The following is a 26,148-nucleotide window of genomic DNA, read 5'->3' on the forward strand; positions in this document are numbered from 1 at the left end:
AGTATGTTTGTTATCCTTCTTCACAAACATACACATAATGAAAACGAAATAAAATCAAATTTTAACTATGCCCTTCAATTTTGTGATGAGATAAGAATTTTGCAAACAACCAGATAAAGTTAACAAAATGCTTGATGTTATGAACCGAATTGCCACTATCTGCTGCAAATAAAGGGAATGTGGAGGGGAGAGAGGGGCAAAAGTATAGGGACAAGGCAGGGGGGGGGGACAAGGCAGGGGGGGAGACGGGGGGAGAGAGGGGGGAGAGAGGGGGAGAGGGGGGGAGAGGGGGGGGAGAGAGGTGGAGAGGGGGGAGGGAGAGGGGGGAGGGAGAGAGGGGGAGGGGGAGGGGGAGGGAGAGGGGGGAGAGAGACGGGGGGGGGGAGAGAGAGAGAGAGAGAGAGAGAGAGAGAGAGAGAGAGAGAGAGAAGAATTATCAAATAATATGATGTAAAAATGAGTTGCCATTGTACTATTAATGAACTTATGTTTATAAAATAAATAAAGCACAAAAATGTGCCAAGGTTATAGTAAAATAGACAGTACAAAAACGCACTTCTGCTTCTACATGATTTCGATGCACTTACATTTAAATTCACACAGACAATTCCTTTTTCACGGAAACAAATAACTCAAAAATCACACACACACACACACACACACACACACACACACACACACACCTCTGATAAGTAGTGCGAAGAGAGAATAAATTAAGCATGGGCACTTTGTGATGAATGGGACACTCAAGAGCACACGCTTTAACTTTCTGAAGCAAAGTTTCTTCTGGCACACTTGTCATCCGCTTACATTAGTTTGTGCAACTTTACCAGAGACATTCATTTTTTACTAACAGCTCCATCAGATGCTATCTGAGCAGCCAGGTCAGCAAACTTTGCCATGTAATCCACACTATTCTCACTCATCAAACACTGCAACTGTGCTTCCACCTGCAAAGTTAACACAAAGTAAGTAACACACTTGTATATTAGATGTCCAGAGACAGTTTTACAATGTTAATTACAATATATTAGCAAACTTGTTTGCTGTCAATATCAGATGCAATGAAATGATTTCTTTTCCCATTATCTTGGTGTCTTACTTTTTCATATTTTCACTGATAACACTTTCCAATCCACACTTTGTGTCCACTGTAAATAACAATCATACAATTTAGTTGTATGATAGTTCACCAGAAAGGCGAAATTTGTAGTACTGCCGATATGAAAGTAAAAGTGATACATATCTCAGCTTGCAGAACTAACAGCAGCTTTCTTGGGAGGAGAGAAGGATAGACTGGTGACTGACTGGAGACCTTAGACAAGGACAGTGTGCTTGAATTTGTGCGTGGAAGCTAAAGGTTAGGCCTTTGGAAAGGATCAATGTCTCAGTATTGGAGAGAGATCTACATTACATATCAAGGACTGAATGGGGGTCAGGGTTGTGTGATGTTGGAGTTGGGTTAGCATTATTGTTGGGCTCAGATGAGAACTGTACATGGTTGGAAGGGTAAATAAGAAGGGCAGAGTATGCTTGTTTGCTGGTGGCGAGAGATGGCAGTGTTCTGGATAGTGGTCATGTGAGGGTGGAAAGAGATACAGTAATTTCGAGTTTTTTGACTAAAAAGCTGAAGATTCTCTTGGTAGTATGACGTATTTTGTACAAATTTATGGCTAACTACAAGAGAGTTGCACTGATTGTGCTAACACATTCAAGGACTGAAAGGTGAAGGATTTTAATGAGAGACTGAAGCTATTGAAAGTCGTGGTTGGTAGAGCCAATGTATTAAGCAAGCAACAATGTGAGGACGGCTAAGGACTGATCACTCTGGAATTTAAGGAGGGATAGGTGAAAGGATGGGTTGCAACCAGAGATGGGAACTTTTAATGTAAGGTCTTTGGGAGCAATACCAAAGATTAAGTAGGACTGTAGGAAAAATATGTGGAAGAAAGGTGTGTGTGTGTGTGTGTGTGTGTGTGTGTGTGTGAGAGAGAGAGAGAGAGAGAGAGAGAGAGAGAGAGAGAGAGAGAGAGAGAGAGAGAGAGAGACTATACTGTAAAGATTGCTGAAAAATCAAGTAATACCGACATAAATTTGAACAGTTTGGGAGAAATCAGGAAAGGTTTTCTTCTACTTTTTTTGCCTTTATGGGGATTAATGTGCTGAAGCTAACTGAGGTGAGCAGATATCATAGCTCCTTTCAAGCTTAACTGGGAGAAACACATTACAAAAAACAGTTCACCATACTGGGCTTCAGAGCTAACTGGTCGACAAAGGAAGTGATGCAAAAAGGTCCCCCAGTACAACACATCATGGCATAAGGTTATCAAGCAGAGAAAATAGTATTATTCACAGAAAAATACCTCACTACCCAGTGACAAATCACTGGCAGACGAAACTGAATAAACCTTCAACAAGCACAAAATTTTTCTGAACAAATGAAAAGGAGCAATCAACCAAAAAAGAAGTTGGAGGGAAGTATGACACCATATAAAGTCACTATATGAAAGTGAAGCAAAAGTTTAAGAGGAAACATAGATGATCAACAAGACTGATTTTTAACATACAGCGACAAACAAGCCAATAAGGCTGCTACAGCACAAAATGGGAACATCTATTCAGAAATTTGTTACATTCTAAGGAGAAATGGACTGGGCAGTGCTTATATTCAGGGGAGATCACTCCTAATACAACCAATACATAAACAACAGCACTCCTTGCCTTTGAATAAGTTTTCTTCTACAGGAGAGAATAAAATAGCTGGGAAGGTTAGCCAGAGGCAGTAGGGAGATCCAGGTCACTTAGGACCTAGTTTAAGGAGGACCTGCCTTGTAGTGTGAAGAAGAGGAGTACTGAGTTATTTCCTTTAAGAGGCCAGTACTGGTCAATCCGTTCATCATGTTGGGAATAATTAAACATGACTCAATGGTTATTTTCAATTATTTGCTGCTTCAGTGTTACATTCACACCTTTTCCTCCGTTAGAAAACTGCTTCCAGGGGAAAATACCAGCCATCTGGAAACCTACTGGAAGCAAAGTATGATACTTAATTTCCATAGTTTTTTCTCTTCTGCTGTAGCACATGCAGAAAGACAAATAATTCTGTATTCATAAAGAAAAGAGACTAGAATATTCTGGGCTATTTCTTTTACAGAGAATGTGTGGTGAATAGTCAATAGTTCCTTCCATACCTGAAAGGTGCAGGTGCACAATCTCAGCTTACAACTACATTTGTAATACCTGTACACTGCTTCATTTGTGGAATAGGAGCAGCAGTCCTCCTCCTGCTCATGACTGATTTAGGCAATGTTAAACGGGCACATGAAGCAGCATTTGGGTATTACAAATATGGTCACAAATCGAAATTGTGGAAATTGGGACACATGCTCCTTTACGTCACATGTACAAAGCTGTCTAAGACCATATGCAGCTGCCAGGACTTTTATACCTGTTCCATCACAGGTGACTCATAGGCAGTCTGTATAGAGAAGACAGATTTGCTTCTTCAGTTACAAACTGCTCATAAATTTCTCAAATAGGTGTGACAAGATAGCAGAACTGAAGCTTATGAAACAATGAATTTCTGAGTGCAGAAAGTGATGTAACAATGGATTATTATTGTTATAGGATATTACGACAGGATATTACAGTTAAGACCATAGTCAAAGGTATTTGAAGAACAGTGGACATACTGCAATTTCCTCTCTTCTTTACAAATATTACACCAACTGAAATGACAAAAAGTAAGGAAAAAAGTGATAAGAGAAGTAATCTACAGAATGAGAAAAAAGAGAGACAGCAACTCAGCATGCTGTGTGTTATTCTCCCTAATTGAAAGAATGTCCACAGCAATAGCAAATATGAGAATCATAAAAACTAAAGCCATGATTTAGGACTGTTGTCCTTGTAGCAATGAAATTTGGGTAGTTTATATCTATGTCCTTGTGTATACTGTCTCAAGTGTTACAAGTTTCCATGTCTGCTGATTGTACCAAACTGTGAGAGTTACTGTGAGAGTTCCTGTGAGAAGTAACTCACAAAAAAATACTGACAAATCATTTTGTAGGAACATTTTGTAATAAAAAAATGAATAAGAAAGTACCCTAAGCTGTAGCTCAAAAACAATTATGTTGTTAAATCCATGGTTTCAATTCATTAGTAGGGACCTCAAAAATTCACATTTGTGATAAAGGCAAATATAGACGTGAACTGTGCTTCAAAATAGAAAAATACAAATTTACCTAATAAATGCCGTTTTATTGTGGATTTTTAAAGATGAAATATTTTATCAGGTATAGTTTGAATTTTTTTTTATTCTCTGGGTATAAATATTAAAAAAGTAATCAATTTTCAGTTACTGATATACCACAATGTGTGGTGCAGCCAAATTTGGGAAGAGAACGCACCTACGAACAAATGCAATGACATACTAGAGCAATCATAAGTTAATTAATGCTCTGGAGTCTGTGGACTACTGAATGGTCTATAGGATACACGTCACATATGGCTTTGACACAGAAGTTCGGTCAGTCAATGCGATTTAAGCAACGTGCAGTCACTGAATTCTTGACAGCAGAAGGTGTCACCCCAAAGGAGATTCATCAGAGAATGAAAGCAGTTTATGGTGATTGTGTTGATGTGAGTATTGAGCGTCATTGGGCGAGTATGTTTAAAGATGTTGAGGCGAGAACATCTGACCTTCATGACAAGCAAAGAGTTGGATGTCCTGTGACACCAACCACCGAGTTTCACAAGCAAAATGTTGACAGACTGATTCAGGACAGTCGTCATATCACTCAGGGATAAACTGCAAGCACAATCAGCATTTCACAAGAACGTGTGGGTCACATTAATGCTTTGCTTGGCTATCGGAAGATCTGTGCACAATGGGTACACTGGAAGCACACAGACTTGAAAATTTGCCAGGAACTCCTCTCGCGTTTTGAGAATGAAGGTGACGCCTCTTTCCAGTTAATAGTGACAGGAGACGAAACTTGGGTACACAATTACGACTCCGAGACGAAACATCAGTTGTGTCGACTTCTTCCGTGATGGCTTCAGAAAATTTGTCCATTGTCGGCAGAAATGTATCCAATTGGCTGGTGATTATGTGGAAAAGTGAATATTGGTAATTAAAGATTACATTTTAAGGCTCATTTCTGCATTTGATTTATTAAAATATTCCCATCCAAACCCAATTAACGAAGGTGGAGGCATTAATTTTCATTCAACCCTTGTAGAACTTACACTTCTAATCTGTCACTTCCTGGTTGTTATCTCATTCTAATTGCGCAGTCTGAAAATGCCAGTGTAATGTTTTGAGCTCACAGTTAATTGATTTTTTTGTGCATCTTGGATGCGGAGTTCATTGGGTTATCTCTCTTGTTAATTGGAAAACGTGAAGAACTCAATTTTGTTGTTCTCTCAGTCTTCCTAAAAATGTCAATGAAAGTCCCACATTATTAGCTTCAGTTTTTTCATGTTAGTTTTCTGTGCTTTTGTTTTTCAAAAGGAACTCTACAGTATATATGCACAAGACTTTTTACAATTTGAATAAGAGTTTAGTAATTTCTGAAATCAACTTCGAATTATGAATCCCATTACATGCTACTTCTCCCACAATCACACGACCTTCATTTAACAAATACTGTGAAGAAAAAATTAAAGTGATGTTTCAATGTGATGTTTTCATTATGCACCCCCAAATTCCAAATGGAATGTTACACAGTACGCGAAGTTGTTTACTGTAGTGCCAAGGAAGTTGCACTTGCAGTTTTTTATTTCGGAGCTCAAACCATATGCTAAAGCAGACCATTTTGGAACAAAACTGTTGAAGTTTTTGCATAAGAAACATTCCACTTATTATAGAGAATAAAAACCATTCTGTTTTATTATTATTATTATTATTTTATCTTAAATCACTATTTAAGCCAGTTTCATCTTCAGCAACATAGCATGGCAAATTTTTAAGTTTATATACCTAATCATTCACAGAAGTAAAATAGATGCTAATTTCGCCAAAAATAGATGCTAATTTTGCCAAAAATAAATGCTAATTTTGCCAAAAATAAATGCTGCATTTTCAAGTCCCTCTTGTTTGTAATCAAAAAGATATGAATACACAGAATGACACGAATACTTACATCTGATGACATACGTGATTCTTCTCCAACTGGAACAACTGTTCCAACACATGGATTCTTCATTGGAGATTCTAGGTGGCCAAGAAAACTGCTCAAAGAGAAATCAGCAACCTGGATTAAAGAAAAAACAAAAATTTAATTTTACCCTCATGCCCAGAAATTTACTTAACACGCTTAAAAAAATACCATTCAAATGACGCAAGTTATTTGCATGTTTTATGGGTCATGACTGAACTCTATTATGTTGAATGAACGAAATTTAAAATTACAGAACTCTTTCTCAGTGAAATGTACGGCAACATACTGTCCCACTTACATGATTTACACCACCACCACCACCACCACCACCACCTGCCCCCCCCCCTTTTCCCCAAACTCACTCTCTCTCTCTCTCTCTCTCTCTCTCTCTCTCTCTCTCATGATGGATGGCCAAATAGTACTGCATATGACTATCAAAAGAAAAACTCTAAACTGGTCCTGCAATCTCTTTTAAGTAACTGCACACAGTAGGAAATTATCTATTTGAGTGCAAAGCAAAAGTTGCAGCTGTGACAGTAAGAGAAGAATCTGGTTTATAGCCTAGGCATGTGACTTAAAGGAAAATTGGATGCATGACAAGCTTATAAAGAGACAGCTAAGTGGAATGATGTTTGTCTTTTTTCCAATCAGTTCTGTTAACAATTTCTAAAAAGCTAGAAGGCTAAGCAAAATAAAGTGCCAATGTTTGATATTAAACTTCTGTCAATGCAAAAATAAAAGGAAGAAAGATTATGGCCTAGTATCTCACTAATGATAAGGGTACTAGACATAAAGCACAGGCTAAGACTTTGAAAGGAAACTGGCCATACCCTTTCTAGAGAACCTTCCCAGCATTCACCTTAACCAATTTGGGAAAATCATGAAAACCCTAAACCATGATCGCTGGATGGGGATCTGAACCACCCCTCTCTCAAATATGAACCCAGTGTGTTCCCACTGAGGCACATCTCAGTGAGTAAGGAAAACGACTGAAAGACAATCCCAATTAGTTTGTTCTTTGTGGTGCAAGTGTCAAAATTATCTACCATCTTACACAAAAGACTGCTTAATTAAGGTAATATGTATGCAAAGAGTCAAGTCATATCTCTGTGGCTCGTCATACAGAGAGCATTTTCAGTGGGCAGGCCAAAATGTACACTATACTTAAAATCCTCTTCACAGGTAGATTCTAGTCTACCTCACAAAGTGAGATTAGATGTGTAAACAACTGTGAAAGGGATGTCTTTGGACAAGACTACTACTTTGTGTAGGAATGGACATAAATCTCGCTATTTTATGATTGGGACTTGTGACTGTGCAAGCCTTCAAATGTGTGACTAGTTCATCTCTCAAAATGAATCTTTCAGAGGTTGTCTGGAATGCACAGATGTCTGGAATGCTCTCAGGAAGCGCATTGCTGCTCACAGTTCTTGTTTCAAGATGCTGTTTGGTCGGCAGTATTGGAAGAAGACTTGACATTCATTTCCTACACAACTCAGACCCAATTATTAACAGCATCACTTGTCACTGTAAGAGCTATATTGCTACTTGAGATAGCCTCATGGCGTATATTGGACTTACATTTACAGTACAAAACTGTCATCTTTCACACATTTCAAACAGGTTTACCCGCCCTGCATGCATGGAGACACACACACACACACACACACACACACACACACACACACCCACACACCCTCTGTTCTATCTCCCCATCGCAATCCATATCCCACATTATTATACAGTGCAGCCTTTGCTTCCAATCCATTCTTCCACATCATCACGCAGTGCTCATAACTTCCCATGCCTGTGCTTGAACGGTGCGTGTGTGTGCGTGCATGTGTGTGTGTGTGTGTGTGTGTGTGTGTGTGTGTGTACACACAAAAACACACAGGACTATAGTGCAGGTTGTAATTATTTTTGTTACTGGGTAACATAGTTAATGAATAAAACCAAATCAAATACAAGTCACAATATGAGGAGAAAAATTCAAATTACAGACTCAAGGAGTATCAATTTCTATCTGCTTGTTACTCCAAACATGAAACTGACAATCTGCAGCTTTAAGCATGATACATACTATTTAGGGAAAAAACTGAATAAAACCCATTTAAGATAAGATGATCACACACAAAGATACAAGAATGAGACTGATGCCATGACAGTCTGACACCCTTTGAATAAAATTTACAATCACTGTCTTGAAATTGGCAATTACTATTACCTCAGAATTAAGCCATTGGTTGTCATCCTCCTTAAGGATCCTTGTGGGACTGGGCAGTGATCTTGTTGAAGACGTCTCCAAGACATCATCTGCTGGAAGCAGGCCACCTAAAAATAACAACCCATGATATTAAAGATGACTAGAGAGTGGAATGAAAAAAAAAAAAAATTACTTCTTACAGTACGCCCTTGTATGCAAATGACACCTGTATAGTGCAAGTATTACACAAGAAGCCATTATCACTACCTACTATTTTACAATGTTAAATGTGGTCCCAGCTATCACAAAACATAACTTTCACTGGCAATGTAGCGTATTTTTATTACTAAGTGTAAGTATAGACTGCAATCATAAAAAATGCCTCCCTATGAGAGATCAAACATTACTTTAAGATAAATATTTTGTAACGGGTTTTATGAGCTACTTATTAACAGAAAACTTGCAGAGAAAAACATAGAATTTACTGTCAAGCAACAGGCAAGTCAACATATAATTATTAAGCATGCAGAAATTGAAGTATTCCTGCTTGTTAGATTTTCTAGTTGAAGCATAAGCTAATGAATTCTAGAACCACAGAGGGAGGGGGTGGGGGTTGGGGGGGGGGGGGACACATACAAGACCAAGCCCTGATTGAAATCAATGGGAAATGGAGGAAGCTATCAATTGCATTTACTGGGCCAAAGACTGGGACAACAAATCAAACACACCTAATTACCTACTGCTATGACAAGACAGAAGACAGTAACGCAAAATCTTTGGAGAAATTTACTTGAGTTTCTCCACTCTCCTTCCCCCTCCCCCAAATTGTATCACTGGTGCAACATAATTTGTATACTCCACTAAATCTATCTGGAGGGGGAGGGGCCCACAATTCAGTAAAAGAAATGGATTTCCCTAAATAATTATTACAAAAGCTATGTTGACTGTACAATTCATTTATTGGCAACAAACAAGAACTTGAACTTCTTTCAGTATTTAATTCATTTCACAACTATATAAAGTTCAGAATAAAACATGGAACTGGTCAGTCTTTAAATTTTCTAGACTCAATGATTGTCAATGAGCAGCATGACCAAAATTTTGAAATCTACAGGAAACTAGAAAATAATTCAATTTTTGTAATGAATGTACTAAACAGAAGAAAAAGGCACAGAAAAGATTTGATACAAGAATATCATACATAGGTACAGTGTCACAAAAAAATTATCAACTTATTTTTGTATACTTAATTAAAAATATTCTCCTTTACAAACAACACCTCCCCAAACAGGATACAACATGTTCTTGGTTCTCGCCACTCACCTGGCCTTGATTTACATTAATTCCTTCCATCTAAGCACTTATTAACAGTAACTACTCCTTTCATTACTCCATTTCAGTTTTCTACATCTCTCATTTTCTGACTTATCTATTTTTCGGCGAACCCCTTTCACCTCTGTTACATACAATGCACTTAACTTTTCACTCTTATTAACTCGTGCACAATGTTTTAGTAGGAGTCTCTGTCTTGCATATTACCCATCTTCCACCTTTAAGCTCTCATGTTTTCGAATCTCGTCTGGCGCAGTCCCCAACAATCAGTCTTTCCTTCTCATCTCATCTAGTAAGTCTCCCCCTGACCCGGGGTTCTGGATGACTTTTCTGAACTGTACTCCTTTCCCTAAACCTCTCCAGTCCTTTTCCTTCACCACTCTTCCTTCCCCTTCAACTCCTCTGCTAGAAGGAGGCACCACTGACTCTGAAAGCTTGTAAATGTTAAATCATTTTGTGTGTGTGTGTGTGTGTGTGTGTGTGTGTGTGGGAGGGGGGGGGGGGGGGGGGGATGAAGGACCTGTCAAACAACACACTTATGTGTTTATGTGTTTAGACTAAATCACTGTGAAAACTCCACAATCACTAACCACATACACCAGAAACAAATACATACTGAATGGCACCCATGAGAGCCTCACAGTACTTCAGTCAGAAACAAAAGGGAAGAGACTGGACCTGTTAGAACTACCTTCAGTTTCTTCTTATTTGCAAAAAATATATATATATATATATATATATATATATATATATATATATATATATATATATATATATATATATATATATATATATATATATATATATATATATATATATAAAAATAAAAACAAAGATGATGTGACTTACCAAACGAAAGCGCTGGCACACATATACAGACACAAGCAGACATATTTGGTCTTTACATATGTCTGCTTGTGTCTGTATGTGTGTGGATGGATATGTGTGTGTGCGCGCGCGCGCAAGTGTATACCCGTCCTCTTTTCCCCCCTGAGGTAAGTCTTTCCGCTCCCGGGATTGGAATGACTCCTTACCCTCTCCCTTAAAACCCACTTCCTTTCGTCTTTCCCTCTCCTTCCCTCTTTCCTGATGAGGCAACAGTTTGTTGCGAAAGCTTGAATTTTGTGTGTATGTATGTGTCTGTCTGTGTTTCTAACGACCTGCCAGCGCTTTCGTATGGTAAGTCACATCATCTTTGTTTTTAAATATATTTTTCCCGTAAGATGATGTGACTTACCAAATGAAAGTGCTGGCAGGTCGACAGATACACAAACGAACACAAACATACACACAAAATTCAAGCTTTCGCAACAAACTGTTGCCTCATCAGGAAAGAAGGAAAGAGAGGGAAAGACGAAAGGATGTGGGTTTTAAGGGAGAGGGTAAGGAGTCATTCCAATCACGGGAGCGGAAAGACTTACCTTAGGGGGAAAAAAGGACGGGTATACACTCGCGCGCACACACACACATATTCATCCACACATATACAGACACAAGCAGACATATTTAAAGACAAAGAGTTTGGGCAGAGATGTCAGTCGAGGCAGAAGTGCAGGGGCAAAGATGTTGTTGAATGACAGGTGAGGTATGAGTGGCGGCAACTTGAAATTAGCGGAGATTGAGGCCTGGTGGATAACAGGAAGAGAGGATATATTGAAGAGCAAGTTCCCATCTCCGGAGTTCGGATAGGTTGGTGTTAGTGGGAAGTATCCAGATAACCCGGACGGTGTAACCCTGTGCCAAGATGTGCTGGCCGTGCACCAAGGCATGTTTAGCCACAGGGTGATCCTCATTACCAACAAACACTGTCTGCCTGTGTCCAATTCATGCGAATGGACAGTTTGTTGCTGGTCATTCCCACATAGAATGCGTCACAGTGTAGGCAGGTCAGTTGGTAGATCACGTGGGTGCTTTCACACGTGGCTCTGCCTTTGATCGTGTACACCTTCCGGGTTACAGGACTGGAGTAGGTGGTGGTGGGAGGGTGCATGGGACAGGTTTTACACCGGGGGCGGTTACAAGGGTAGGAGCCAGAGGGTAGGGAAGGTGGTTTGGGGATTTCATAGGGATGAACTAAGAGGTTACGAAGGTTAGGTGGACAGCAGAAAGACACTCTTGGTGGAGTGGGGAGGATTTCATGAAGGATGGATCTCATTTCAGGGCAGGATTTGAGGAAGTCGTATCCCTGCTGGAGAGCCATATTCAGAATCTGATCTGGATACTTCCCACTAACACCAACCTATCCGAACTCCGGAGATGGGAACTTGTTCTTCAATATATCCTCTCTTCCCATTATCCACCAGGCCTCAATCTCCACTAATTTCAAGTTGCCGCCACTCATACCTCACCTGTCATTCAACAACATCTTTGCCCCTGCACTTCTGCCTCGACTGACATCTCTGCCCAAACTCTTTGTCTTTAAATATGTCTGCTTGTGTCTGTATATGTGTGGATGGATGTGTGTGTGTGTGCGCGCGAGTGTATACCCGTCCTTTTTTCCCCATAAAAGGTAAGTCTTTCCGCTCCCGGGACTGGAATGACTCCTTACCCTCTCCCTTAAAACCCAAATCCTTTCGTCTTTCCCTCTCCTTCCCTCTTTCCTGACGAAGCAACCGTTGGTTGCGAAAGCTAGTATTTTGTGTGTATGTTTGTGTGTCTATCGACGTGCCAGCGCTTTCGTTTGGTAAGTCACATCATCTTTGTTTTAAGATATATTTTTCCCATGTGGAATGTTTCCATATATATATATAATCAATGGATGATAACTATATATACAGGAAGCTATATGATCACAGAATCAAAGTAGATGTTTTTCCTTTATATTTTATGAATTTAAGTCAGTCACAGCTTCAATAATATTCAAATTGCATAAAATAAAGTTATGATTATTAACGCCTTATCAAGAAAAAAATCAAAAGGTACTACATCAATATGTCACGAGACTAAGACGCTTCTGCAAAGTATGATCTATAAATGACATATAAAGAATCTGAAAATCCTTTACACAGCAACATAGCTACATTCTTTTAAGGAAAAATAGAATGAAGTTCAGAATGCCTTTTAAAAAAAGAAGAAGAACCATAGCAAATGTCCAAAAAACATGGATGTCAAAGCAACTGAATAGTCTGAAAATTCGTGAGCAACAGAATCTGCCAGAAGATTTGTGTTTGGAAATAGCTCTCTGTCACCACAGAAAATGGAATAGCGTGGTATGTTATGTGGACAAGGTTATCACACTTCAGTCTGACTGCTGGCATGCCAGACTAGCACATAACATACACGCATTTGATTGCGAGAATACCATGGTTATCTCGTACCTGGGACACTTCTCTCTTCAGGCTTATGCAGGCAATAGCTTTCCATGTGCCACTGTGTAAAGCACAAACCATGTGTAAGGGGAAAACTGTTAACAACAAAGCATGTTTTCAATTATCGCTGTCTACAAAAGTGGACTATCGCTTTTCAGACATCAAAAAGTCAGCAGTCTTACTAACCAGAACCATATCCTGGCCAAGGATACAGAAACCAATGAACCACAAATGCACCTCTAAAAATCACACATCACAAGGAACATGTCAATGAACAATGCCACTGGACACAATGCACAAAAAAAGATAGCATGCCTGCGAAGGTGTTACAATATACATTGCTACTTGATGATAGTAGAACAAGGTTACATTGAAAAATTTGTGAAATGATGTGCAACTTGTCAACAGAGCGGATGCCCAGGTGGTGTCCTTATTCTCATGTGATGTATGCTTATGTAATATGATACTGAGGCTAAACAGCAAACCTGACATTGAGCACTGCCTTGAACACTTCAGACTGTGATCCCAACTTATCCACCACCAATACCTCAAAATCATTATATTCTAGCAGACAAAGGATCTACCACTTGAAGGAAAGGAGTATGTTAGTGAAGGTCTACACCATGGAAAAATTCTTGTAGGAGTTTGTGTTAGAGCTGCACCTTTTTTAGATTTAAGTCAGCTGATAGGTATACCTGCTTAGGAAGTCCCTCTAACTAGAGGTCCACCTTCAGAGGATATAATGTTTCCAAGCAGAGAAGGAATTAGCATATTTCATCAAAATATAAGAGGTATTAGAGATAAAGTTTGTGAACTGCTTATAGATGTTGACTCTCAAATTATTGGAGCATCAGAGCACCACTTTAATAATTTGACAATTCAGAGGCTTCCTTTACCACGATACAGATTAGCTGGCTGTTTTTCAAGGAGTTCCTTGCAGGGTGGGGGAGTCCATAGACATATCATGGCACTGCACTGAACAGATATTTGAATGTCGTGCAGGGGCAGTTGAATTTAGTGAAACTAAACTTCTAATTGTTGTTGTCTATAGGTACCCTAACTCTTGATTTCAGAGCATTTCTGCTCAAGCTAGAGAGGGTTCTTGATTCACTTTGTAAGAAGTACCAGAAATTAGTTAGATGTGGTGACTTCAATATACATTTTGTATATGATGGTGCATGAAAAAGGATGTTGGTAGATCTCATAAATTCATATGATCTGATACAGAATGTGTTCTGTTAGTAAAAGGGTGAATGACCTTTGAGACCATGATGCACAAATTTTAACACTTAAAGGCTTTAGTACTCAAACAAATGTCACATTTAATTACAAACTATGTAGGAAAGTTAATCCAACAGCAATAGAGAGTTTTTTAAACCTTGTCAAGGACAAGAGTGGCAGGATGTTTATAGTGCCGATAACATAGATGATAAATATTATGCTTTCCTTAACAAATTTCTCATGCTCTTTTAGAGTTGCTTTCCATTAGAATGTTCTAAATGGGTTAGTAGCAGTAATAGGCAGCCCAGGTGGCCGACTAGTGGGATAAGGATACCTAGTAGAACAAAGCAGGAATTACATCAAAATGTTAGAAGTAGTCACAATCAAGTTACAGTAGCCCATTACAAACAGTACTGTAAGGTTCTTAAAAATGTTATTAGGAAGGCAAAGAGTATGTGGTATGCAAACAGAATAGCTAATTCACAGGATAAAATTAAAACCATATGGTCAGTTGTGAAGGAAGTGTCTGGTCAACAGCACAAGGTCGACGATATAAAGTCAGTTCGCAGTAAAAATATTTCTGTGTCCAATAAATCATATATACGTTCAGTATTAAACTATCATTTTCTGAACACTGCTGGTGAATTAATTAAAAATTTAGTTTCCACAGGGAATCATATAACTTTCTTGGCAAATGACTATCAGAGATTGATGTCTGAAATACTCCTCTGTGAAACAGAGGAGAGAGAGAGATAGAGTCAATAATTAAATCACTGATGACTAATGACTCATGGCTTTGATGGAGTGCCTAGCAGAATATTAAAGTACTGTGCTGCAATTATTAGCCCTGTATTTAGCCATATTTGTAATTTTTCCTTTAGGAATGGTCACTTTTCTGAATGATTAAAGTACTCAGTAGTAAAGCCGCTTTATAAAAAGGGAGAAAGGGATAATGTAGATAGTTTTAGACCTATTTTTATGCCGTCAGTGTTTGCTAAAGTTATTGAAAAGGCTGTGTATGTAAGGATAATTGATCATTTTATATCACACGATTTGCTATCAAATGTATAGTTCGGCTTTAGAAGTCGTTTAACAACTGAAAATGCTATATTCTCTTTTCCTGTGAGGGTACTGGATGGGTTAAACAAAAGATTTTGAACTCTAGGCATATATTTTTTTTTATTTAACTAAGGCATTTGATTGTATTGATAAAAAAATACTGCTCCAGAAGTTGGACCGTTATGGAAAACGGGAGTAGCTCACAATTGATTCACCTCTTACTTTAGCAACAGACAGCAAAAGGTCATTATTCACAATGTCGAGAATGGCTGTTATGTGGGGTCTGAGTGGGGTATGGTCAAGTGGGGGGTGACGCAGGGATCAGTGTTGGGCTACTCCTGTTCCTTGTTTGTATAAATGATATGCCCTCTAGTATTACGGGCAACTAAAATATTTCTGTTTGCTGATGACACTAGCTTGGTAGTAAAGGATGTTGTATGCAACATTGGCTTGGTTTCAAATAGTGCAGTTCATGACCTAAGTTCATGGCTTGTAGGAAATTAACACTAAATCACAGTAAGACTCAGTTTTTACAGTTTCTAACACACACCCCCCCATGAACCATGGACCCTGCTGTTGGTGGGGAGGCTTGCGTGCCCCAGCGATACAGATGGCTGTACCATAGGTGCAACCACAACGGAGGGGTATCTGTTGAGAGGCCAGACAAACATGTGGTTCCTGAAGAGGGGCAGCAGCCTTTTCAGTAGTTGCAGGGGCAACAGTCTGGATGATTGACTGATCTGGCCTTGTAACATTAACCAAAACGGCCTTGCTGTGCTGGTACTGCGAACGGCTGAAAGCAAGGGGAAACACCAGCCGTAATTTTTCCCGAGGACATGCAGCTTTACTGCATGATTAAATGATGATGGCGTCCTCTTGGGTAAAATATTCCGGAGGTAAAATAGCCCCCATTCGGATCTCCGGGCGGGGACTACTCAAGAGGACATCGTTATCAGGAGAAAGAAAACTGGCATTCTACGGATCGGAGCGTGGAATGTCAGATCCCTTAATCGGGCAGGTAGGTTAGAAAATTTAAAAAGGGAAATGGATAGGTTAAAGTTAGATATAGTGGGAATTAGTGAAGTTCGCTGGCAGAAGGAACAAGACTTTTGGTCAGGTGATTACAGGGTTATAAATACAAAATCAAATAGGGGTAATGCAGGAGTAGGTTTAATAATGTATAAAAAAATAGGAGTGCGGTTTAGCTACTACAAACAGCATAGTGAACGCATTATTGTGGCCAAGATAGACACAAAGCCCATGCCTACTACAGTAGTACAAGTTTATATGCCAACTAGCTCTGCAGATGATGAACAAATTGATGAAATGTATGACGAGATAAAATAAATTATTCAGGTCGTGAAGGGAGATGAAAATTTAATAGTCATGGGTGACTGGAATTCGTCAGTAGGAAAAGGGAGAGAAGGAAACATAGTAGGTGAATATGGATTGGGGCTAAGAAATGAAAGAGGAAGCCGCCTTGTAGAATTTTGCACAGAGCATAACTTAATCATAGCTAACACTTGGTTCAAGAATCATGAAAGAAGGTTGTATACCTGGAAGAATCCTGGAGATACTAAAAGGTATCAGATAGATTACATAATGGTAAGACAGAGATTTAGGAACCAGGTTTTAAATTGTAAGACATTTCCAGGGGCAGATGTGGATTCTGACCACAATCTATTGGTTATGAACTGCAGATTGAAACTGAAGAAACTGCAAAAAGGCGGGAATTTAAGGCGATGGGACCTGGATAAACTGAAAGAACCAGAGGTTGTACAGAGTTTCAGGGAGAGCATAAGGCACAATTGACAGGAATGGGGGAAAGAAATACAGTAGAAGAAGAATGGGTAGCTTTGAGGGATGAAGTAGTGAAGGCAGCAGAGGATCAAGTAGGTAAAAAGACGAGGGCTAATAGAAATCCTTGGGTAACAGAAGAAATATTGAATTTAATTGATGAAAGGAGAAAATATAAAAATGCAGTAAATGAAGCAGGCAAAAAGGAATACAAACGTCTCAAAAATGAGATCGACAGGAAGTGCAAAATGGCTAAGCAGGGCTGGCTAGAGGACAAATGTAACGATGTAGAGGCTTGTCTCACTAGGGGTAAGATAGATACTGCCTACAGGAAAATTAAAGAGACCTTTGGAGATAAGAGAACCACTTGTATGAATATCAAGAGCTCAGATGGAAACCCAGTTCTAAGCAAAGAAGGGAAGGCAGAAAGGTGGAAGGAGTATATAGAGGGTTTATACAAGGGCGATGTACTTGAGGACAATATTATGGAAATGGAAGAGGATGTAGATGAAGATGAAATGGGAGATAAGATACTGCGTGAAGAGTTTGACAGAGCACTGAAAGACCTGAGTCGAAACAAGGCCCCGGGAGTAGACAACATTCCATTAGAACTACTGATGGCCTTGGGAGAGCCAGTCATGACAAAACTCTACCATCTGGTGAGCAAGATGTATGAGACAGGCGAAATACCCACAGACTTCAAGAAGAATATAATAATTCCAATCCCAAAGAAAGCAGGTGTTGACAGATGTGAAAATTACCGAACTATCAGTTTAATAAGTCACAGCTGCAAAATACTAACGCGAATTCTTTACAGACGAATGGAAAAACTGGTAGAAGCGGACCTCGGGGAAGATCAGTTTGGATTCCGTAGAAATGTTGGAACACGTGAGGCAATACTTACCTTACGACTTATCTTAGAAGAAAGATTAAGAAAAGGCAAACCTACGTTTCTAGCATTTGTAGACTTAGAGAAAGTTTTTGACAACGTTAACTGGAATACTCTCTTTCAAATTCTGAAGGTGGCAGGGGTAAAATACAGGGAGCGAAAGGCTATTTACAATTTGTTCAGAAACCAGATGGCAGTTATAAGAGTCGAGAGACATGAAAGGGAAGCACTGGTTGGGAAGGGAGTGAGACAGGGTTGTAGCCTCTCCCCAATGTTATTCAATCTGTAAATTGAGCAAGCAGTAAAGGAAACAAAAGAAAAATTCGGAGTAGGTATTAAAATCGATGGAGAAGAAATAAAAACTTTGAGGTTCGCCGATGACATTGTAATTCTGTCAGAGACAGCAAAGGACTTGGAAGAGCAGTTGAACGGAATGGACAGTGTCTTGAAAGGACGGTATAAGATGAACATCAACAAAAGCAAAACGAGGATAATGGAATGTAGTCGAAATAAATCGGGTGATGCTGAGGGGATTAGATTAGGAAATGAGACACTTAAAGTAGTAAAGGAGTTTTGCTATTTAGGGAGTAAAATAACTGATGATGGTCGAAGTAGAGAGGATATAAAATGTAGACTGGCAATGGCAAGGAAATCGTTTCTGAAGAAGAGAAATTTGTTAACATCGAGTATAGATTTAAGTGTCAGGAAGTCGTTTCTGAAAGTATTTGTATGGAGTGTAGCCATGTATGGAAGTGAAACATGGACGATAACCAGTTTGGACAATAAGAGAATAGAAGCTTTCGAAATGTGGTGCTACAGAAGAATGCTGAAGATAAGGTGGGTAGATCATGTAACTAATGAGGAGGTATTGAATAGGATTGGGGAGAAGAGAAGTTTGTGGCACAACTTGACTAGAAGAAGGGATCGGTTGGTAGGACATGTTTTGAGGCATCAAGGGATCACAAATTTAGCATTGGAGGGCAGCGTGGAGGGTAAAAATCGCAGAGGGAGACCAAGAGATCAATACACTAAGCAGATTCAGAAGGATGTAGGTTGCAGTAGGTACTGGGAGATGAAGAAGCTTGCACAGGATAGAGTAGCATGGAGAGCTGCATCAAACCAGTCTCAGGACTGAAGACCACAACAACAACAACAACAACACACAATTCAACAAAACCTGACATTTTAATTTCACAGAATAGGCATAGGATTAGTGAAACTGACAGTTCAAATTTCTGGGTGTTCAGATAGATAGTAAGCTGTCATGGAAGGCCCACATTCAGGATCTTGTTCAAAGACTTAATGCTACCATTTTTACTATTCGAACCATATCTGAAGTGGGTGATAGTTTGACACGAAAATTAGTCTACTTTATTTATTTTCATTCACTTTTGTCACATGGTATCATAATTTGGGGTAATTCTTCCCATTCTAAAAGAATATTATTGGCTCGGAAACAGGCAGTTTGGGCAGTAAGTGGTGTAAGTTCACAAACCTCTTGTTGACCCATGTTCACAAGTCTGGGTATTTTGCATTCGCCTCTCAATATATAATTCCCTACTCTCATTTCTTGTTAAGAATATTAGCTTATTCCCAAGAATAAGCAGCTTTCACTCAGTTAATAATCGGCCACCTCCCTCTATACCAACGTCCCCCACATACATGGTCTGCCTGCTGCTGAACATTTATTCAGTTAGCGCTCACCTAATTCCAAACCTATGACATTCTTCCTACTCACCTTAATCAACTTTATACTTACCAACAACTACTTCACCTTTGAGAGGCGTACATACTAACAGATCAGGGGTACGGCCATGAGAACCAAGATGGCTCCTCCCTATGCCAACCTTTTCGTGGGTCACTTGGAGGGGGCTTTCCTGGGATCCATAAGTATTCAGTCCCTGATTTAGTTTAGATACATTGATGACATCTTTACCATATGGACTCATGGTGAGGCTGACCTGCTATAATTCCTGCTGGAATTCCTGAGTACCTTCTCCCAATCAGTTCCATGCCACTTTCGTTGATGTTGATCCTGTCCTCACCGAAGGCCAGCTACACACTTCTGTGCACATTAAAACCTACCAACAATCAACATACTTACATTTTGACAGTGGCCGACCTTTCCATGACAAACGTTACCTTCCATACAGCCTTGGCATCTGAGGCAGACTCTATAGCAATACACCATCATTCTCACCTCGGCCTTCACTACACATAAGTACACCAGTAGCCTAGTTAAAAAGCAGATTTCCCAGACCATCACATCCAATCCTGGTACTGCTGACCCCTGCAGATAACAACTTTGTTGTGCCCTCCTACCACCACCTATATCAACCCTGTAAGTGGCAAAATATATACTATCAAAGGTAGAGCCACCTGTGAAACGAAACGTCTTACAACAGCTGTTATGTAAACATTGTTCGGTCTTCTACATCGGCTTGACTACCACCACATTATCAATTAGGATGAATGGTCACAGGCAAAGGGTGTATAGAAGCAACTCGCAATATCCTGTTGCAGAGTATGCTCTACAATGTGACATTCGAGACCTCGGTGCACATTCCACCACACGCGCCATCTGAATTCTTCGCCCAGACACCAGTTTCTCAAACCTCCACAGGTGGAAACTAGCACTACAACACATCCTTGGTGCTCACCACCCACCACGCCTTAATTTATGTTAATTTCTTCCGTGTCAGCATTTCTTCACTGTAACTACTCTTTACTTCACCTCGTTTTAATTTTCTGCATCTTTCATTAACATTCCCATCTATTTTTCACTGCCCCCCTTCCATCTCTGTTATGAATAATGCACTTAGCTTTTCACTCTTATTAACTCATGCATGGTGTTTAAGTAGTAATCTCTGTCTGCATATGGCCCTGTCCTCCAACTTTAAACTCTCAGGTTTCCAAATCTCGTCCGATGCAGTCCCCAACAATCAGTCTGTCCTCCTCATCCCGTATGGTAAGTCTCCTCTGACTCACGGTTCTGGGTGACTTTCCCAAACCTTGTCCTAGACCTCTCCAGTCCTTTTCTGTCACCCCTCTCCCTTCCCCATCAACCCTTCTGCCTGAAGGAGGAGCCACTCGCTCCAAAAGCTTGACAATTACAACCGTCTTTTATGTGTATGTTCTGCCGCTGCTTGGTGAGCAGATTTTTTATCTATCATATTAAATAAAACAAAGATGATGTGACTTACCAAACGAAAGTGCTGGCAGATCGATAGACACACACAAACAAACACAAACATACACACAAAATTCAAGCTTTCGCAACCAACGGTTGCTTCGTCAGGAAAGAGGGAAGGAGAGGGGAAGATGAAAGGATGTGGGTTTTAAGGGAGAGGGTAAGGAGTCATTCCAATCCCGGGAGCGGAAAGACTTACCTTAGGGGGATGTGTATGTTTGTGCGTCTATCGACATGCCAGCACTTTCGTTTGGTAAGTCACATCATCTTTGTTTTTAGATATATTTTTCCCACGTGGAATGTTTCCCTCTATTATATTCATATTAAATACTTCTGTCAATAACTGGTTGTTTTCATTGTTGTATGAGCCTCAAAACTGGTTTGTCATCAGTGAATATGTTGTGTCCCACACTCCTAGCCCCATCGGGTAGGCCTCGCCTCCATTTTAGTAGTGTTCAGCACAGCATCCACCATGGCGAGGCCACGAGCAGTTTGAACTCCAGTTGCTCACAGAGGCTGTCTGCAGTAGCCAGGCTACTTTGCCATGCCTCTCATAGAACTGTTTTCTGTACATAGAGATTAAATGTGTAAGTAGAGTTCAGTGTTAATTTATTTGTGACTTACAATAAGTAGGTTCTTGTACCCGGACTGATTTACTTTGTGTAGCAGTTACAAAACTATTAGATTGAAAGAGTAGTTGGAAACCAACCACATCCATGGCATGAGCAATACCATAACCGTAACAAGAGTGATGCAGTTGGTAGTGTGTGATTAATAATGATGGGAACTCCCTTCAAGACGACAACTGTACATATCATTCATAGTCAACCAGGTATTACCAAACACAAGGGCATTCATGAGCAGCATTTGAAGTGGATATACTTCAATGACACCAAGTGGATCACACTGGCAAGGATACAATACAATGTGCTTACTGCATGGTGCTAATTACTGCTGGGCAGCAATTGTTCATAGTAAACATAGTGGTGATTCTCTTTGCAAACTCTATTATGAAAAGGATAGATTCTTACTCAATATGTAGAGCAGACACCGAGACACGGATAGGCACAACGAAAAGGCTGCTATGCATTTAAGGTTTCCCCCAACAGGCCTTCTTCTGAAGCAGGACACACACACACACACACACACACACACACACACACACACACACACACACACAGGGTGGGTGCACCCTCTGTCTCTGGACTGTGAACTGAAACTGTGCCTGATGCGAGCAGGAATCTTGTGCAGGTATGAAGTTCTGTCTGTGGGAACAAGTGACAGTGGAGACTGGGGAGGGCACCTAGGTCCAGTGGTAGTTTTTTTTTTTTTTCTTTTTTTTTTTTTTTTTTTTTTTTTTTTTTTTTGGGGGGGGGGGGGGGGGTGTGGAGGAGTTGAGAAGGGGAAAATTACTAGTGGATGCGATGGCAGAATGAAGGCTGTGCATTGCTGGAGTGGGTGCAGGGAAGGAGGTAAGTGTAGGACAGCGACTAGCAAAAGTTGAGGCCAGGGGTCTTACAGGAACACAAAATATACTGCATGAAAGGTTCCAATCAGTACAGTTAGAAAAGCTTGTGTTGGTAGAGAGGGTCCAGATGGCACAGGCTGTGAAACAGTCACTGAAATGAAGCACATTGTGTTGGGTGGCACACTCAGTAACTGAGTGGTCCAGCTGTCTCTAGGCCACAGTTTGGCAGTGGCCATTGGTGCGGACAGACAGCTTGTCAATTGTCATGTCCATGTAGAAAGCAGCACAGTGGTAGCAGTTTAGATTGTAGATTACATGAGCGCATCCAAAGCTAGCTGAATGTTTTCAGAATAAAACTTTAGTTGCAGCAGTATGCCATAAATTTTATTGGGCATAAAAGAAATATGTACTGTCATTTAAAGAATGGCTGCCATATCGCACGGTCACACTCGCAACTGTCACTTCAAGTGCGAAAATCAGGACTGTGTTCTGTCTTATGCTGATACAATGGTCAAAGATGTGCTTATCATTCATACTCCGGACACAGGACTGCGTAATGCTCTTATGCATTACGATAATCCCACAATTTACCGAGTGTTTACTGGTTATTCAAGTCTTGTAATAAACTAAATAGACAGAGAAAGCATCTAACACAGAAGAACTGAGGTTTTTCAGACAGTTTTTGGAGGAGTGATACTGGCTGGAGGTAGACGGCATAGTCGAAGCTGTCTCTAACAGCACTCCGGAATAGGGCAAAATCAAATTCCTTTGGACATTTTTTTAAGTCACATCTTATGCTTAGTGCTTCATAGCTCATGGTAGACAGTCATGCTGCTACAAATGCATGAAGTGCTTATACTACAGTCATGCTGCTACAAATGCATGAAGTGCTTATACTGTCAGAAACTTGATCGTAAGGCAGATGTTTGTTTACAGATATCATGCCACATCATCAAATACTCTACTTGCATGAATTATGTCAAGATTATGGTGAATAGGTTCCATTCTAATGATGAAAATTTTGAAAATAATGTGTACAGCATTCTTTTTCAAGGTGGTAAAGCAGTGTTAGTGGCTATTGAACTCAATGTACCTGTAATTCTGTTTCAACTTGACATTGGTTCCTCTAAAACTACCAAACGGAGCCACATATGGTTTAAGTGGGTCCCCACAGTTGTTCAAAATACATGAAATGCTAACAAGTTATAGTGATCAGACAATTCAAATCAAAGGCCAAAAAATAAACAGGTGAAGGTTCCACTTCTAGTAACACTATCAAGTACAGATGCCAACACCACTGGACTGGATCTGTTTCAAATGCTTAGTTTCATGGTCTGAGATTTAGCAAATCACATACATGTCACAGATGAAGAGAGAGCTTTTTTTTTTGTTCCATGGTAGACTCAAATACTACAAAGAGCAAATCACCTTGTGTCCTGACCCACTCCCTAACTTTTGTAAGGCACCCCCCCATTCATTATGCTTTATGGGACGAAGTTAAACCTGAGTTGGACCAGCTGGAGGAGGATGGCATCATCGAACCTATTTCCAACAATCTGTGGGCTAACCCCTTTGTCATTGTTGAGAAGCCATACAGGTATCTTTGTCTATGTGTGGATATCAGGTCTACAGTTAACGCAACCTCTGTCACAGATACATGCCCCATTTCAGGGCCAGAAGGAATTTCGGTCAGGGACAATTCTTCCCACGCATCAATTTGACAGACACATATCTGAAATTGCCTCTCAATGAGGAGAGTCAACAGGTGGTGGCAGTCAATACATGCTTAAGGCTTTACAAGTATAAATGACTCCCCTTTGGTATCAATTCAGCTGTAGCATTACTTCATAGGTATCTCGAGCATCTGATTTACAAGGTTCCAGGAACCACCAATTACCTCAATGACATTATTGTCACCATAAACACCGTTGAGGATCATATCTACAACTTGGACGAGTTACTGGACACCTTAGATCAGCCACGCCTCCCGCTGAACACGGACAAGTATTCTGTTTTCCAGGACAAAATTGGGTGCCTCGGTCATATCCCATCAGTCGACGGCATCCATCCCACAACCAAACACCTCCAGAACATTGCTTGGCATCAAGCTTCCAACAACAAGAAACACTGCTGATCTGTCCCCAGACAAATCCAACCTTACAATATGTTCTTTCTTACATCAGTTATGATTGCAGAGCCCCTTTAGTAATTGCTTAGGAATGGCAAATGTTGGGATTGGTCACACGAATGTCAACGGGCATTCGAGTAACTGATAGGGACCCTCCAGGACTCCAAGTGTTTGGTACACTATGACCCATGGTGGCCACAGATGTTTCAGACACTGGGACTGGGTACATGTCAGCCCACAGGGTGGGCACAGCAGGCAAGCCCACTGCATTTGAATGCAAAACGATGATTGTGAATGTGCAGCTACTCTCAAATTGAAAAGGAAGTCCTTATTTCACCATCAAAAAATTCCATAACTATTTCTATGGCTGCAACTTTCTACTACAAACAGACTCCAAAAGATTAAATACGATACTTTGCGTAGCACAGACTGCTGTCCCTGGGGACCATTTTTTCTATACCAAATCTCTGCATATGAGACCTTGGCATTGACTGCACACTATCGTTGTCTGTTGCTGAATCTGCAGGTGGCAGTGTTGTCCTAAAGGCGTGACGCTGTGAGGGACAGGAGGGTACTCATCGTTCAGTCATGCAACATCTCCCCCAGAGATGCATCGTTATGCGGAGTGCTTCTCTAAGAACAGAGAAATTTTAGTAAAATGTTCTCCAATGCGTAGTCACTTCTTTGACTGTCGAATCGAACCGTTCAGCGACCTTGTTTGATTCAGAATGAAATGTCAAGCTACAGAGGTGCTGGATCCCATGGGCTATGCAAAAAAGAGTCAAACTCGTGGCTCGTGATCTGGGTGCCATTGTCTGTCATGATGAAACTTCCTGGCAGATTAAAACTGTGTGCCCGACCGAGACTCGAACTCGGGACCTTTGCCTTTCCCGGGCAAGTGCTCTACCATCTGAGCTACCGAAGTATGACTTACGCCCGGTACTCACAGCTTTACTTCTGCCAGTATCTCATCTCCTACCTTCCAAACTTTACAGAAGCTCTCCTGCGAACCTTGCAGAACTAGCACTCCTGAAGGAAAGGATACTGTGGAGACATGGCTTAGCCACAGCCTGGGGGATGTTTCGAGAATGAGATTTTCACTCTGCAGCGGAGTGTGCGCTGATATGTAACTTCCTGGCAGATTAAAACTCTGTGCCCAACCGAGACTCGGTCTCATTCTGGAAACATCCCCCAGGCTGTGGCTAAGCCATGTCTCCGCAGTATCCTTTCTTTCAGGCGTGCTAGTTCTGCAAGGTTCGTAGGAGAGCTTCTGTAAAGTTTGGAAGGTAGGAGACGAGATACTGGTAGAAGTAAAGCTGTGAGTACCGGGCGTGAGTCGTGCTTCGGTAGCTCAGATGGTAGAGCACTTGCCCGCGAAAGGCAAAGGTTCCG

At 40.5% G+C, this 26,148-nt stretch overlaps 1 protein-coding gene across 2 annotated transcripts in view; it reads right to left on the minus strand.

Annotated features, from left to right (window-relative positions):
- Window positions 1-455: 455 nt before the first annotated feature.
- LOC124622082 (protein cramped) overlaps window positions 456-26,148 on the minus strand; it is a 178,002-nt gene continuing 152,309 nt past the window's right edge. For both annotated transcript variants that reach the window (XM_047147659.1, XM_047147658.1), the window contains exons 14-16: window positions 8,386-8,492; window positions 6,144-6,254; window positions 456-950 (exon numbers count right to left, since the gene is read on the minus strand). In XM_047147659.1, the coding sequence (XP_047003615.1) occupies window positions 840-950; window positions 6,144-6,254; window positions 8,386-8,492 (329 nt within the window). In that variant the 3' untranslated portion in view covers window positions 456-839. The remainder of the gene's footprint in view (window positions 951-6,143; window positions 6,255-8,385; window positions 8,493-26,148) is intronic.

Source organism: Schistocerca americana, chromosome 7 (genome assembly GCF_021461395.2).
Source record: "Schistocerca americana isolate TAMUIC-IGC-003095 chromosome 7, iqSchAmer2.1, whole genome shotgun sequence".
Taxonomy (NCBI): Eukaryota; Metazoa; Arthropoda; class Insecta; order Orthoptera; family Acrididae; genus Schistocerca; species Schistocerca americana.